The 13,641-nt window shown below is 42.7% G+C and overlaps 1 protein-coding gene across 4 annotated transcripts in view; it reads right to left on the bottom strand.

The window, feature by feature from the left end:
• Nucleotides 1-13,641, bottom strand: part of LOC126272246 (speckle targeted PIP5K1A-regulated poly(A) polymerase-like) — a 236,552-nt gene that overhangs the window by 171,293 nt on the left and 51,618 nt on the right. Inside the window, exon 2 of one of the 4 annotated variants that reach the window (XM_049974956.1) lies at nucleotides 13,021-13,256. The exons of the other annotated variants lie outside the window; for them this stretch is intronic. Within the exon in view, the coding sequence (XP_049830913.1) occupies nucleotides 13,021-13,230 (210 nt within the window). The 5' untranslated portion in view covers nucleotides 13,231-13,256. The remainder of the gene's footprint in view (nucleotides 1-13,020; nucleotides 13,257-13,641) is intronic. 4 annotated transcript variants of the gene reach the window in all.

Below are 13,641 nucleotides of genomic sequence, written 5' to 3'. Positions count from 1 at the left end.
CTAATTTGTGTGGGTGTAGGGAAATTTGTATTACAGATAATTTATGCTCTATGAAAATATACTTTCATTGTAACGTTACTGGAATAAGTTGTAATTCTTTGCATTAGTACAGTTCATATTTATTAGCATTTTCCATTAATTTATTGAACATAACTGTAAACATAAAAGATAAATTACTAATCAACAATATATTCGCCAACATTGACTAAAAAACCTAACAATGCTCAATGCCTGTAGAAAACTTCTAGCTAACAGTTAAAAATGTCATCAAGTAAGGTTTGAAGAGCATTTTCATTCGGAAAGGAATTTCCTTAACAATTGTTTGATAAAGAATGAGAAAGGTAAATATTTGAGACCATAAGATCATGGTAATAAGTGCATGAAAGAAGACTTCCACAACAAATTCTACAAAATAATGTAATTAGATAGATAATCTATTGAATGACATTACACTATTTTGTTAAAAATAATGTACATTAAAACACATTCTATGATAGTTCTGTTTGTGATTTGGATTCGGTTTTATTTTGTTTTAGGGTGCAAAAAACAACTGGGGTCATACACACCGAAGTCCGAACTATAGAACACGAAGACACAGAGAGAAGGTAAAAAACAAATATACGTCAGTCTCAATTGACATAAGAGAAGACAGCTAAAAAAAGGCAAGTGGAGAAAGGGCAAAAAAAGAGACCATACAGAAGTGGGAACATAAACGGTTAAGAAATGGGCATTCCGTCAGGAAGTAGTGGATAGTTAAAACTTGGGCGCAATGTGTCCAAAGTGATGGGGTAGCGCCACTTATCAAATGATGATAGGTAAAAAGGTAGTTCCCTATATGCAGACTAGTTAAAATGACCTCCTCTCGGCGGGAGGGCCGAGAGGAGGTCGTCCAAGCCGCTGGGAGAGGCTTGATAAGTCAAGAGTTTATTCCCGTGAAGGGAGGACCATTGGCAATACCAAAGGGACACCATCTCCTAACATACGGCAACACAGAGATCATCAGAGGGAATATAGGAACTAGCGGGCTGACGTACGAGGACTGCAGCCTTGGCAGCAGCGTCAGCAGCCTCATTTCCTGGCAGACCAACATGACCAGGAACCCACATAAACATCACACTGGCTCCACCAAGAGTCAGCAAGTGACAGTTTTCCTGGACTCACTACAATAAGGGATGAGCGGTGTACAGTGCATATAGACTTTCAAGGGTGCTGAGGAGGTCTGAGCTGAAGGCACAATTGAAAAGTCTGTGTCACCAGATGTACTCCATGGCCTGATACTAAGTGAAGAGCTCAGCTGTAAATACTGGCCAGTGTGCCAGAAGCCAATATCGAAAGATATGGTTGCCAATGATGAAGGCACAACTGACCCCACGGTCAGTCCGAGAGCCATCAGTGCATATAAAGGTACTATCTTGAGGTTCCATGCAAAGGTCGTAAAACTGAAGGCAATAGAGTGTGGCTGGTGTAGTGTCCTTAGGAAGTGAATGAAGGCCAAGGTTAACATTAATTGCTTCACAAAGCCAAGGTGGAGAAGGGTTCACACCCATTGGGAAAGTTGCAGGTAATGTGAAGTTAAGCTGCCATAACAAGTGCCGAAAGAGGACTCCAGGAGGTAAGAGAGATACAGGCGATCAGAGGAATCATCGAAGAAGAAAGCATAGGATGGGTGGCCATGCATGGCAGACAAACAGCATGCATTTCTGCTAAGGAGAAAGTCACGGCAGTAGCACAGTTGTAGTTCAGCAGCTTCAGCATACAGACTCTCAGCTGAAATAGTATAAAAGACACCAGTGGTCACGCAGATGCCATGATGGTGGATAGTGTTGAGATGGTATAAGAGGGATGGATGCACAGATGCATAAACAAAGCACCCATAGTCGAGCTTCAAACAGACAAAGGACCGGTACAAACAGAGGAGAGTGGTTCGATTGGTACCCCAGGAAGCACCATTGAGGGCACGTAGTACATTGAGGAAACGCGTACAGCAGGCTGCCAGGTAAGACTCATGTCTGGCCAGAAATTGGGGAATGGATCTTGGTCCCAGAGAGCCGTCGGAGGTTGGCCCACATGACAGAAGAAGGGTAGAACTATTAAAAGAACCAGTGAATGAAATCCAGCTAGCTCTTTTGATAACCCAAAGAACACGAAGACACTGTGCACACATCTGTTTATAATGAATACAGTTTGCCATGGTAGGATGATGGTTAAAAACGTGGAGAGCATATCTCCATGTGCAAATTGTGCCGTGGCATACCTCAGTCCCCCAAGGGACTGGGACATGACATGGTAAAGAGGAAGCATGAGGAATGCAACTTTCTGCAGCAGTAAGGATAATGTTTCTGAGATATTCCACCTGGTTGTCACAACTGGGGAAATTTTGTTTTTGAAGGTCGCCAGGGAAGAGTAAAGCTGCCAGTCAGCCTTAGTAAGCTGCCATTTGGATGTGCACGCAGGTGGAGTAGGAGTCGGCAAACATATAGCACACGGGAAATGGTCGCTCGAGTAGATGTCAGAAAGAATGGACCACTCAAGACAATGGGCAAACTGGGTAGTGCAGAAGGATAGGTCCAAATGGGAATAGGTGTGTGAGGTGCTGGAAAGGAAAGAGGGTGCTCCAGTGTTAAAGCAGAAGAGGTCAAGTTAGTTCAAAAGATCAGCCAACAGGTCATCTTTATGACAGGTCCTGGGAGAACCCCAAAGGGGATGATGCACATTGAAGTCACCGAGTAGCAAAAATGGGGGAGGTAGCTGCCCAATAAGCTGAAGGAAGTCTGCCCTGATGACACTGAATGACAGAGGAACATATATAGTACAGAGGGAAAATGTCAGCTGGGGAAGGAAACAGCAGATTGCAACAGCTTGAAGATGGGCAATCAGGGAGATGGCTTGACTGTGAATGTCATCCTATATGGGCAGCATGACACCCCCATGAGATGGAATGCCGACTTCAGGGGAAAGGTCAAACCGAACCGGGAAGAAATGTGAAAGTTAAAAGCGGTCATCAGGATACAATTTTGTTTCCTGAAGGCAGAGTACAAGGAAACGCTGCAATGCTAAAAGCAGCTGTAAATCCTCTTTGTGGGACCAAAGGCCAAGAAAGTTCCATTTGAGGAGAGTCATGATGTGGAAAAAATCATGGGGTGTCATCTCGGCAGCTGTCGAGAGAGAGCCTGTGAAGATTCGCTGCCATAGGGCACACAAGCATGAGGATCCTGCTCTGTGGGATTCACAGAAGCATCGACTAGCATGTGTTATCGGTTGGTGGAGTACAACACTGAAAAACAGTTGGTGGTGTGCACCGGCACCACGGAGGCCGGCAGGGGTAAAGTATCACGTGGCAACACCTTCGAAGAGGATCTTCGAGTCAGGGAAGAAGAAGAAGAAGACCGTTTGCCTTTAGTGGACTTCTTCGAGTCTTTCCAGTTAGCAGAGAAAGACTTGGGTGTTGTTTGGCTGCAGGGACACAGGAAGTCTTCATGGGAGTACTCCTCCTGTCCTTTCCGGCCTACTGGTTGTGTAGCTGGTGGTTTTGCCTCTTGAGGTGAGAGTTTGATGACTTGTTGCACAGCTAGACAGGGGATGGTGATGCTACCTTGACACTGGGCGATTTTACAACCTCAGAGCTAAATTTGAGGTTGCTTGTCTGCGTGGCCATGTCCTTCATGGAGCGAGGGGTAAGAACACAACTATAGGTGCCAGACGGGAGAACGCAGGCTTTGCGACTAACCAATAACTTGCGAGTGACTGGGTAAGGAACTTTTTCCTTTACCCGGACCTCTTGAACAGCCTTCTCATCAAGATACATGGGACAATCCCGAGAGGAGGTGGCATGGCCCCCTTTGCAGTTGATACAGCATTCAGGAGAAGGTGGACAACTGCCCTCATGCGCATCCCTATCACAAGTTACACATTTGGCTGGGTGTCAACAACACGTTCTAGTGTTGTTGAAATGATGACACTGGTAGCAGCACATTGGGTTCAGAATGTACGGTCGGACTGTGGTAATTTCATAGCCTGCTTTGATCTTGTACGGAAGCACCACACCATCACAGGTGAGAAAAGGAGTGCGGGTGGGCACTAAGGAGAAATCTACCTTTTTCATCACCCGATAGATGGCAATGACACTCTGATCAGAGAGGTAAGACTGGATTTTGGCCTCGGTTAGATCGTCGAGAAGCCTAATGTAAATAACACGATGGGAAGAATTCAGAGTTGAATGGGCCTCGACACGAATAGGGTAGCAATGGAGAAGTGAGGTGGCAAGCAGTTGTTGTGCTTGAGAATCAGAAGTAGTCTCCAAAAGCAAAGCAGCATTCTGTAAATGAGAGCAGGATTTCACAGGGCCGGCAATTGCATCAACAGCTTTCTGAACGATAAACGGATTTACCGTGGCGAAGGATTGGCCGTCTCCAGTACATGAGACCACGAGGAACTGTGGGAAGGGTCTTTGAATCGTTAGCCTCATTAAGTTTACATTTTGTGCATGTTGATTGGGAAGATGATTGGCTCATCGCGAGAAAATCCCCCATGAATGCCACCATATCTGATGGCGCACGCCTTGCAACTGGTGGTCCCCTTCACACGGGGGCATACCCGTCTTAGGTGATTGTTCACACCTCAGGTCACACCTCCCAAACACCTGACAGAGGGACCAATTGGAAATTTGGTCAGGTTGCAGCTCAGACAATCACCCCTCCCTGGCCCTGGCCTGTACCAGGGGTACATGTGAGCCCGACCTGTCAATCCTGGGCTGACAATTATGCATTACACAGTCACCTGTTACATGTCAGACGCATGGGCTGGCCTTCAGGAGTGCACAGGGAGGGAGAAGAAAAAGAGGAACCTCAAGTGCCGAAGCAGTGGAACAATAGGAGAAGGGGAACAAAGAAAGGAAAAGGGAACGAAAAACTGTGGTGACACTGTTCTTATCCAGGGACAGACAATGCAGAACATTCCCAATAACACCACAGACATGTTTCCCAAGGGAGGGAAAAAAGAATAGCAAGAGGATAGACATGCAGCACAGAAGGGAAAAGATGCTGCAAAAGCTGGGGCTCAATGGTAGCCAAGCACGAACCTGCCAAAGAGTGGCGAGCCCCCTGGGGGGTTCTGTTTCTGGGATCAGCAGTGTGGGGTATCATGTGGTAGGAACACGCAATGCAGTTTTGTTGGTTATCTTACTTATAATGTGACCGAAAGGTGACTCAGCTGTTGGCAACAAAAGCTGGCTGTGATGGACACACGAATGGATAGGAGTTCATAGTGCACAGCCCACTTTTATGCCACAAGGTGCAAAATAATGTATGTTCACACTGCCTTTTGCTCAAAGTGATGTCTTTTGTTGGACCTGTCATAAATTCCTTCCTACAAAGTTAACATAAATGTATCATCACTTATTACCAGTAACAATATTGTCCAAAAATGCTCAACGAGCGAACTGATAAAATTCAAAGAAAAAAGCAGTAATAGTCACCCCTTAAATTTCTGCTGCTTTGGATTAGAGTATCAAGTACTCCTACACACAAATTCTGAACCTTGCCTGCTGAATACAAACCTCAGATGAAGGTTAAATGGTCACAGTTCATCACATGTCAATTACAGAGGTTTCCTGAATGTGGAAAATCACTCATGCCAGAACAATCTTTCTTGACACAAGAAAATCCCCATTCAAAGTTATTTGTCTGACAGTACTCGTCCCACACACGACACTAATGTCTCAAGCTGCCTCCACTGTCTTCAGCCCCGTGTTAAATCCAAAGTGAGCAATATGTCATGAAATGCTACACCTTTTTTCACTTGTGACTATTTGATAATGGTTAAACAACAATAAGAATCAAGTATGTGAAACACAATCCATAACGGCAAGACCAATACTAGACTTTCAAATAAGAAAATGACAACTGATGCATAGAGCACACTAGCTCCCAACACACACACACACACACACACACACACACACACACACACACACACACACACACGGAGGGGGGGGGGGGGGGGGGGGGAGGCAGACACACCCAAACGTGCACTACAATGGCTACGACAATACTGATTACTCAAAAGCACTTGCCTGAGCTGAAGGAGGTGGGGATGCAGTAGGCAAGGACACAAGGGGAAGTGTGCAGAGGGAAAGAGGCAAGCAGATGATTCTGCAGCTGCACAACCACCTCTCCCTTTCCACTTATCCCTTTCCGACCCTTCTCCATTTCTCCTTCATCATCTTCACCGTGCATTTTCCCCCTCTTCCTGCAATTCTTTTCCCTCCACCCTCCATACACTTTTCATTTTGCTGTGAGGCTGCAGAGTCATTGGCCCAAAGACTGGCGTCTTTTCCACTAAACTGTCCTTGCACCCTTCCCTACCTCATCCTCGTCTTCATCAGCTCAGGCAACCGCTTTCAATAACCAAGCATCAATAATCAGTCTTACTGTGGCCACAACCGTCTATGTTTGTTTGGGTGAACATGTGTACTTTTGCTAGAAAAAGAGCTAATGTTTGAAAGCTGGTGTGAATGGTGAATGCTGTTTTCTGTTACATGTTTCTGAGCTCCACACATTGATCTGCCACAGGCAAGTGGCTGCCTTTCCCTTATTTTATGTATTGCTCCCCCCATGAACTTTCAATACTGTCATACAAAATGACAATCTATAATACACTCATAGTAACATACCCATGATGTGTAACTCCACAGTGTTCACTTGCTTTAGAGAAGTTACTTCGTGCGGAAATTCGAACTGCAATTAGAAATAATTTCATGCTTACTAATCAGAGAGCAGAAATACGTCAAGTGTGTGGTGCCACATTCACATAGTTGGACTGTGGTCAACATCAAGCAGTTAATGGCAGATGGCTGGTAGCCGGTGGCCACTGTAAGGCGAGGAAATTCTCATGTATGAACTGTTCTGGTCTTGAAGCAGACACAAGCTCCTTTGTGGAAAGTTTTGCTATTACTGGTGGATTAAAAAGTGAAACAAATTATCTTTGACATTCCATCAGACTGGTGCTAACCACTGCGCCACCTTGCTCTGTCTGAAAGGTGGAAGACAGGACTCAGTCTGTAAGGTGGAAGACAGGATAGTATGCAAGACAGAGATAACTGCTAAAACATCGCGCACAAGTTAATAACAGTGAAAAACTAAGTGCATTGTATGTGGGAAGGGGATGGCGAAAAACAGACAGGTAAGAAAATGAAAGATGTGGAAATCTAAAATGGAGAGAAAAAGGAGTAATTACTGTCAAGAAATGCTGAGACGGAAGGAACTAACATAAATTAAGGCCAGGTGGGTGGCGAAAACCAAGCACACGTCGTAGTGCTAGTTCCCACCTGAGTTCTGAGAAACTTGTGTCTGGGGAAAGAATCCTAATGGCGCATGTCGTGAAACAGGCACCAAGGTCACAACTATCATACTGCAGAGATGCTGTGCAACAGGATATTGTGTGTTGCCATTATACACCCTCTGTCTATGCCACTTCATCTTAACTGATAATTTGGTGGTAGTCATGCCAATATAAAAGGCCGAAAAGCGATCACATATCAGCTGATATATGATGTGTCAGTTCACAGGTAGTATACGTTTTCCCAGTTACTGTCACTTCACTCCTTTCTTGTTCCAGTTGTGAATATTTCACGGTAAGAATGCCTCCGGGTGGGCTTAAATCTCTCTGATTTTATCTGCATTGACTTTTCCCAAGATATACGTAGAGGAAACAATATATCTTATGACTCTCCTATGAACAAATGCTTTTGGAATTTTCCAACATAATTCAGTGTGGCAAATTATTATTCCCCATAATAAAAATAATATTATAGAGAGAAAATGTTACACTAATTTGACAAACAAGTATGTACACGAAGTATGTGAGATATCTAATGAGAGAAGGATATCTCAGGATTTTATCTCCCAGCTAAATGAACAAAAAGTTTTCCATAAATGTAAGTCAAGTATAGTGCTAATAATTTAGTTTTGAGTGTTGGAACATCTGAATCACATACCATCTTTTCTTTTGCAGCCCTTGTAGCACTGCCACAAAATCCTGCCAAAACTGATTTATGATGAAACGAACATAGTGAACTATTGTGGGAAAGGAAAAACATGGATCGAGTTTCATTTGAAGACTAAGTGAAATATAATAATGTTAGAAAAATTACCACGAAAAAGGGAACACAGATGGTGGAACATAACATCCAACAGAGTCACAAAAAAACAAAATACAGGCGTAAAAATTTAACAGCCACTGAGGATCCAAAAATGGGAAGAATCTAGCAAGTTAACAGAAGACTTCTTCGAAAATACGCTGAAGTAACAAAAGTCATGGGATAATGATATGCACATATAGCATACAGATGGCAGTAGAATCGGTACACAAGGTATAAAAGGACAGTGCATAGGTGGAGCTATCATTTGTACTTAAATGATTCCTGTGGAAAGGTTTCTGAAGTGATTATGGCTGTATGACAGGAAACAGACTTGGAACGCAGATTGGTTGTGTGATCTAGATGCATGGGACATTCCATTTTGAAAATCATCACAGCATTCAATATTCAAAGATCCAAAGTGTCAAGAATGCACTGACAATGTCATGTTTCAGGCATTATCTCCCACCACGGACAATGCAGTGGCTGACGGTCTTCACTTAACAACTGAGAGCAGCGGTGTCTGTATGCAGTTGTCAGTTGACAGTGCTAACAAACAAGCAATACTGCATGAAATAACCACAGAATTCAATATGGGACATACCACGAACATACCCATTGGGACAGTATGGCAAAATCTGGCATTAGTGGGCTAAGGCATCAGACAACTGATGCAAGTGCCTTTTCTAACAACATGACACTGATTGCAGTGCCTCTCCTGGGTTTGTGACCATATGGTTGGAACCTGGATGACTTTAAAACCATGGCCTGGTCAGATGAGTCCCAATTTCAGTTGGTAAGAGCTGACGATTGGTTTTGAGTGCACACAAACCCCATGACACTATGGACCCAAGTTGTCAACATGGCACTGTGCAACCTTCTGGTGGCTTCAGAATGGAGTGGGCTGTGTTCACATGGAATGGACTGGGTGCTCTGGTCCAACCGAACCAATCATTGACTGGAAATGGTTAAGTTCAGCTACTTGGAGACCATTTACAGCCATTCATGGACTTCATGTTCCCAAACAATGATGCATCATGTCACGAGGCCAGAAATGTTCGTGACTAGTTTGAAGAAATTCTGGACAATTCGAGTGAATGGTTTGGCCACCCACACCACCCAACATGAATCCCACTGAACATTTATGGGACACAATCAAGGGGTCAGTTCTTGCTCAAAATTCCACGAGTTGCTGCAATACACCAGAGAGGAGATGGTGCAACATGATATTAAGAGATATCTCATGTCTTTTGTCAGCTTGGTGTAATATGTAGAGAAAAATAAGGTTATGAAAACAACAGGTTGAAGTAGATAGAACAGGACTTCAAAAAAACAACACACCAAACATTTGTAGAACATTCACAGAAAATATGACATGATATTATTCATTGAGCTTATACTTCAAAAGATAAGATGGATAGCTGGAGAAAAAGCGGAAAAAAATCTTGAGATACTGACATAATATTTTCACACACTACTCATATGTGACAAACTGACACAGAGGCTACAGTCGAAAAACCATAACCTAATCTGGGTTCCAAACCTGCACCACATGAAGAAATCATGGACAAAACAAAAGCATTGAAAAATAACAGAGACCAGGTTAAGATGGATTAAATTTAGAAATGTGGAAATTAGACCACGAAAACTTTACATCCAAAATACAAATAGGAGAATACCAAGGAAGGTTCAAGAAGGGAAAACTATGCAGTGAACAGATCTGGTGCCTGAGAACAATATTAACAACAACAAGTTTCAGGAACAGCACGTAAGATTTGTCAACTTCAAGAAGGCCTACAACTCTATACTAAAGCAGTCATCAATCTGACGATTGGTTTGCACACTACAGTGCTTTACTAGACATAGCCCTGTTCAAGGTGAATACTGTTGCCTTCCTCTAACCTCTGAACTGACTGACTCCGCCAGCTACAGGGGGCTCTACAGTTTAACGTGGATTCCGAACAACTGTGAAACTCAGCATTTATCACATCAACAAACATTGCCAGAAGTGATAAATAAGAAAAAAAAAAAAACATTAGGATTGGCCAAGGATTCAAGTCCATATGGCAGGAAACAGTCTTCAACACACTGCAAGAAAAAAGGTGGACAACAAGACCAGAAAGCTAATCCAGGAAACATTAACAAATACAAAATCCAAAGTCACAGTCACAGTCATGGGACAGATCTTGGCAGCATTCAGAATCAAGACAGGAGTAAGATATGGGGATGGTCTGTCACCTGTTCTATTTAACTCAGTTTTAGAGAAAATACAATAATCAGGAAATGAGACAAAGGAGTCAATGGTATAAAGATAGGTAAGCACAAAAAAAAGAATCATCAACATAAAATGTCCAGACTTTGCAGATTATACAGCCATCATAACAAATAACAAAAGAAGCCAAAGGAGTTCTAGAGACACTAGACAAAACTGCAGCCAAAATGGGGCTACAAATTTCTTACGAAAAAACACAGACACCCACCCACAGACAACTAAGTACAGAAAGATAACACAAGTAGAAAATTTCATATAACTGAAAGAGATCTCACAGAAATCAGGACTGAAATTAAAATCCAATTAAGAAAGGACTACAAAACTACAGCATACAGACTTACACGGAACCACTACAACAAAAGTAGTATCTCCATCAATGTCATATTAAGACACTGTAGTCTTCCAAGAGTCCTTGTACACCTTAGAAACAGCAGCTATCAACAGAAAAACAAAAATCAAGGTGATGGAAAAACAAGAGAGTAAAATACTGAGAAAGATTTACGGGCCAGTTCAGAAAGAGGGGATCTGAATAACGAGTGAACAAAAGAATTGTACAAACAGAGGGGATTACAAACATCAGAAAAAGAAGAGCAAAGCTCTACAGCCACAAACATAGCATGAACGAAGACAGACTGATCAAGAAGACTGTTAACACAGTGATGACTAATATAGTGAAAACCAATTAGGTAAAGGAGACCGTGGAAAGTCTCAAGAAATTAAATATATCCAATGAAGAGATGACACACAGGATAAATACAGAGAAAAAAATCATAAAACATAAAATTTGAGCAAATGTCCAAAGAGGAAAATCAGGAAGGATGAGGAGAGAAGAGAGGAAGAAGAAACACAGTCAATATTTGATAATGGTAATGATGATGATGAACACAGATAATATGTTACAGAGGAAAGAGAAAAATAATGAAAATATCTGTGTTTGTGAGGAATGGAAAAGTACGTCCTCTCATTACATATTTACAAAACAAAAAAACCACTGCTACTTCCTAAAAAAATTAAAGGGCATGTGTGATGACATGACATTGTGTCATGGACAGAATCTAAGTGACCAGATAATTTAATTCAATAAATTCTTACAGTCCTTTGGGAAGGTGTCCACATGACATTATAAAATTCACACTATTCAGTCCATTGTTAGCAAATAAGTGTTTATTTAAGAGAGAGGGAGGGGGAGAGGGGGAGGGGTGAGGGGGAGAGGGGGAGGGGTAGAGGTACGGGAGAGGGGGAGGGGTAGAGGTACGGGGGAGGGGGAAGTTTGTGTGAGAGTGAGAGAGAGAGAGAGAGAGAGAGAGAGAGAGAGACTATACTACTGGGGACATACAAAGTGAGAAAGACAGCCACTCTAGTACACATAAAAAAGTGTATCCCCAATAACTTAGGGAGACATCCCCACCCCTCACTACATATTGACACCTTTGTTACAGTTAAGTAAACATCATTTAAACTAGAGGGCAGTCTCTAGTCAAGTAATTTAATTTGCTCTTTTCAGTATATAAAGAACGTCCAATTAAAACGTGGCACACCCTTCAGGCTCTTGACAAACAGCAGAAAGCCTCAGAGTAATACTGTGGCTATCTAGCACTGTGCTTCCGCATACTGCACCTATTTTATTTCACATCCCGTTTCTGTCGCTATGAGTGTCTACATACGAGGGACAGTCAAAAAGTAATGCCTCCTATTTTTTTTTCTACGTTTAATTGTCAGGAAATTTAAATGCAATTACATAGGTTGAAAACCACAACATTGAGGATCATTTTGTCATTTTTCAATGTAATCTCCGCCCATCTCTACAGTTTTGGTCCATCTTTGAACAAGGGCATGTGTCCCAGCACGGTAAAAATCACAGCTCTGCTTCCTAAGCCATTGACGCACGGATGTTTTGACGGCCTCCTCATCTTCAAAATGAATCCCACGATGAGCTTCTTTTAGTGGCCCGAACAGATGGAAGTCTGATGGTGCCAGGTCAGGGCTGTATGGGGGATGAGGCAATTTTGACAATCTCGTCAGAGGTGTGACGACTGGTGTGTGGTCTTGCATTGTCATGCAAAAGAAGAACATCTGCCATTGATTTTGTTGGGCGAACTCGCTGAAGACGTGCTTTAAGTTTTTTGAGGGTTGTGATGTATTGAACAGAATTTATTGTGCATCCCTGCTCCAAAAAATCAACCAGAATCACACCCTCTGTATCCCAGAAAACTGTTGCCATAACTTTCCCTGCCGATCGCACAGTTCTGAATTTTTTCTTCCTCGGCGAGCTTGTGTGACGCCACTCCATTGACTGCCTCTTTGATTCGGGTTCAAAAAAATGCACCCATGTTTCGTCCCCGGTCACAATTTTTTTCAGAAACTCATCTCCCTCCAAAAGGAAGCGCTGCAAGTGTTGGGAGGCTATTGTTTTCCTTGCCTCTTTATTCTGATCGGTTAACATTCTTGGAACCCACCGTGCACAAACTTTTGAGTACCCCAATTGTTTAATAATCGTGATCACACTGCCTTTACTAAGAGAAATAATGCGACACACTTCATCTGCAGTCACCCGACGGTCACCACGAATGATGTCATCAACTTGCTGAATGTTGTGTGGAGTCACTGCACTCACCTGCCTGCCGCTCCGCTTTTCGTCAGTCAACGGTGTTTGCCCTTCAGCTTCCTTACAACGACGAACCCATCGTCTAACAGTGCTGACATCCACTGTCACAACACCATACACCTTCTTCAGTCTTTCATGAATGCGTATGGGCGTTTCACCTTCTGCATTCAAGAATTCAATCACACAACGCTGTCTCAAACGAACATCGATGTCGGCCATCTTACAAACTTCTGCTGTGCTGCCACCTGTTGACACAGAAAGTTACTACTGCAGTGGATTGCAGAAGAAGGTTTGAGGAATGGCGCCAAATTCAAATTTTTCACTTAACTTAATTTTTTTAAGTAGAAAAAAAATGGGAGGCATTACTTTTTGACCGACTCTCGTATAATAACGAATTTTCTGGTCCATATGATCTACTCGACCCTTAGTAGAGTTATAGAACTTTATTATATCTGGTTTCTTTTTTGCACGAGTTTCATCAATGTTTCTGTCATGATGCATTGTGCTAATGAGAAATACAGACTTTTTCTTTTTAGGAACATAACTAAATGCAAACAAAGAGGAATGAATCACTCGTGAGGCAGATGGTTTCATCTCATTAGGAATTTCTGGTTTATTTTGTTTGATTGT

This window comes from Schistocerca gregaria, chromosome 5 (assembly GCF_023897955.1).
Source record: "Schistocerca gregaria isolate iqSchGreg1 chromosome 5, iqSchGreg1.2, whole genome shotgun sequence".
In the NCBI taxonomy this organism is placed as follows: Eukaryota; Metazoa; Arthropoda; class Insecta; order Orthoptera; family Acrididae; genus Schistocerca; species Schistocerca gregaria.
The sequence above is the reverse complement of the archived record's forward strand: the minus strand, read 5'-3'. Positions and strand labels throughout refer to the sequence as shown.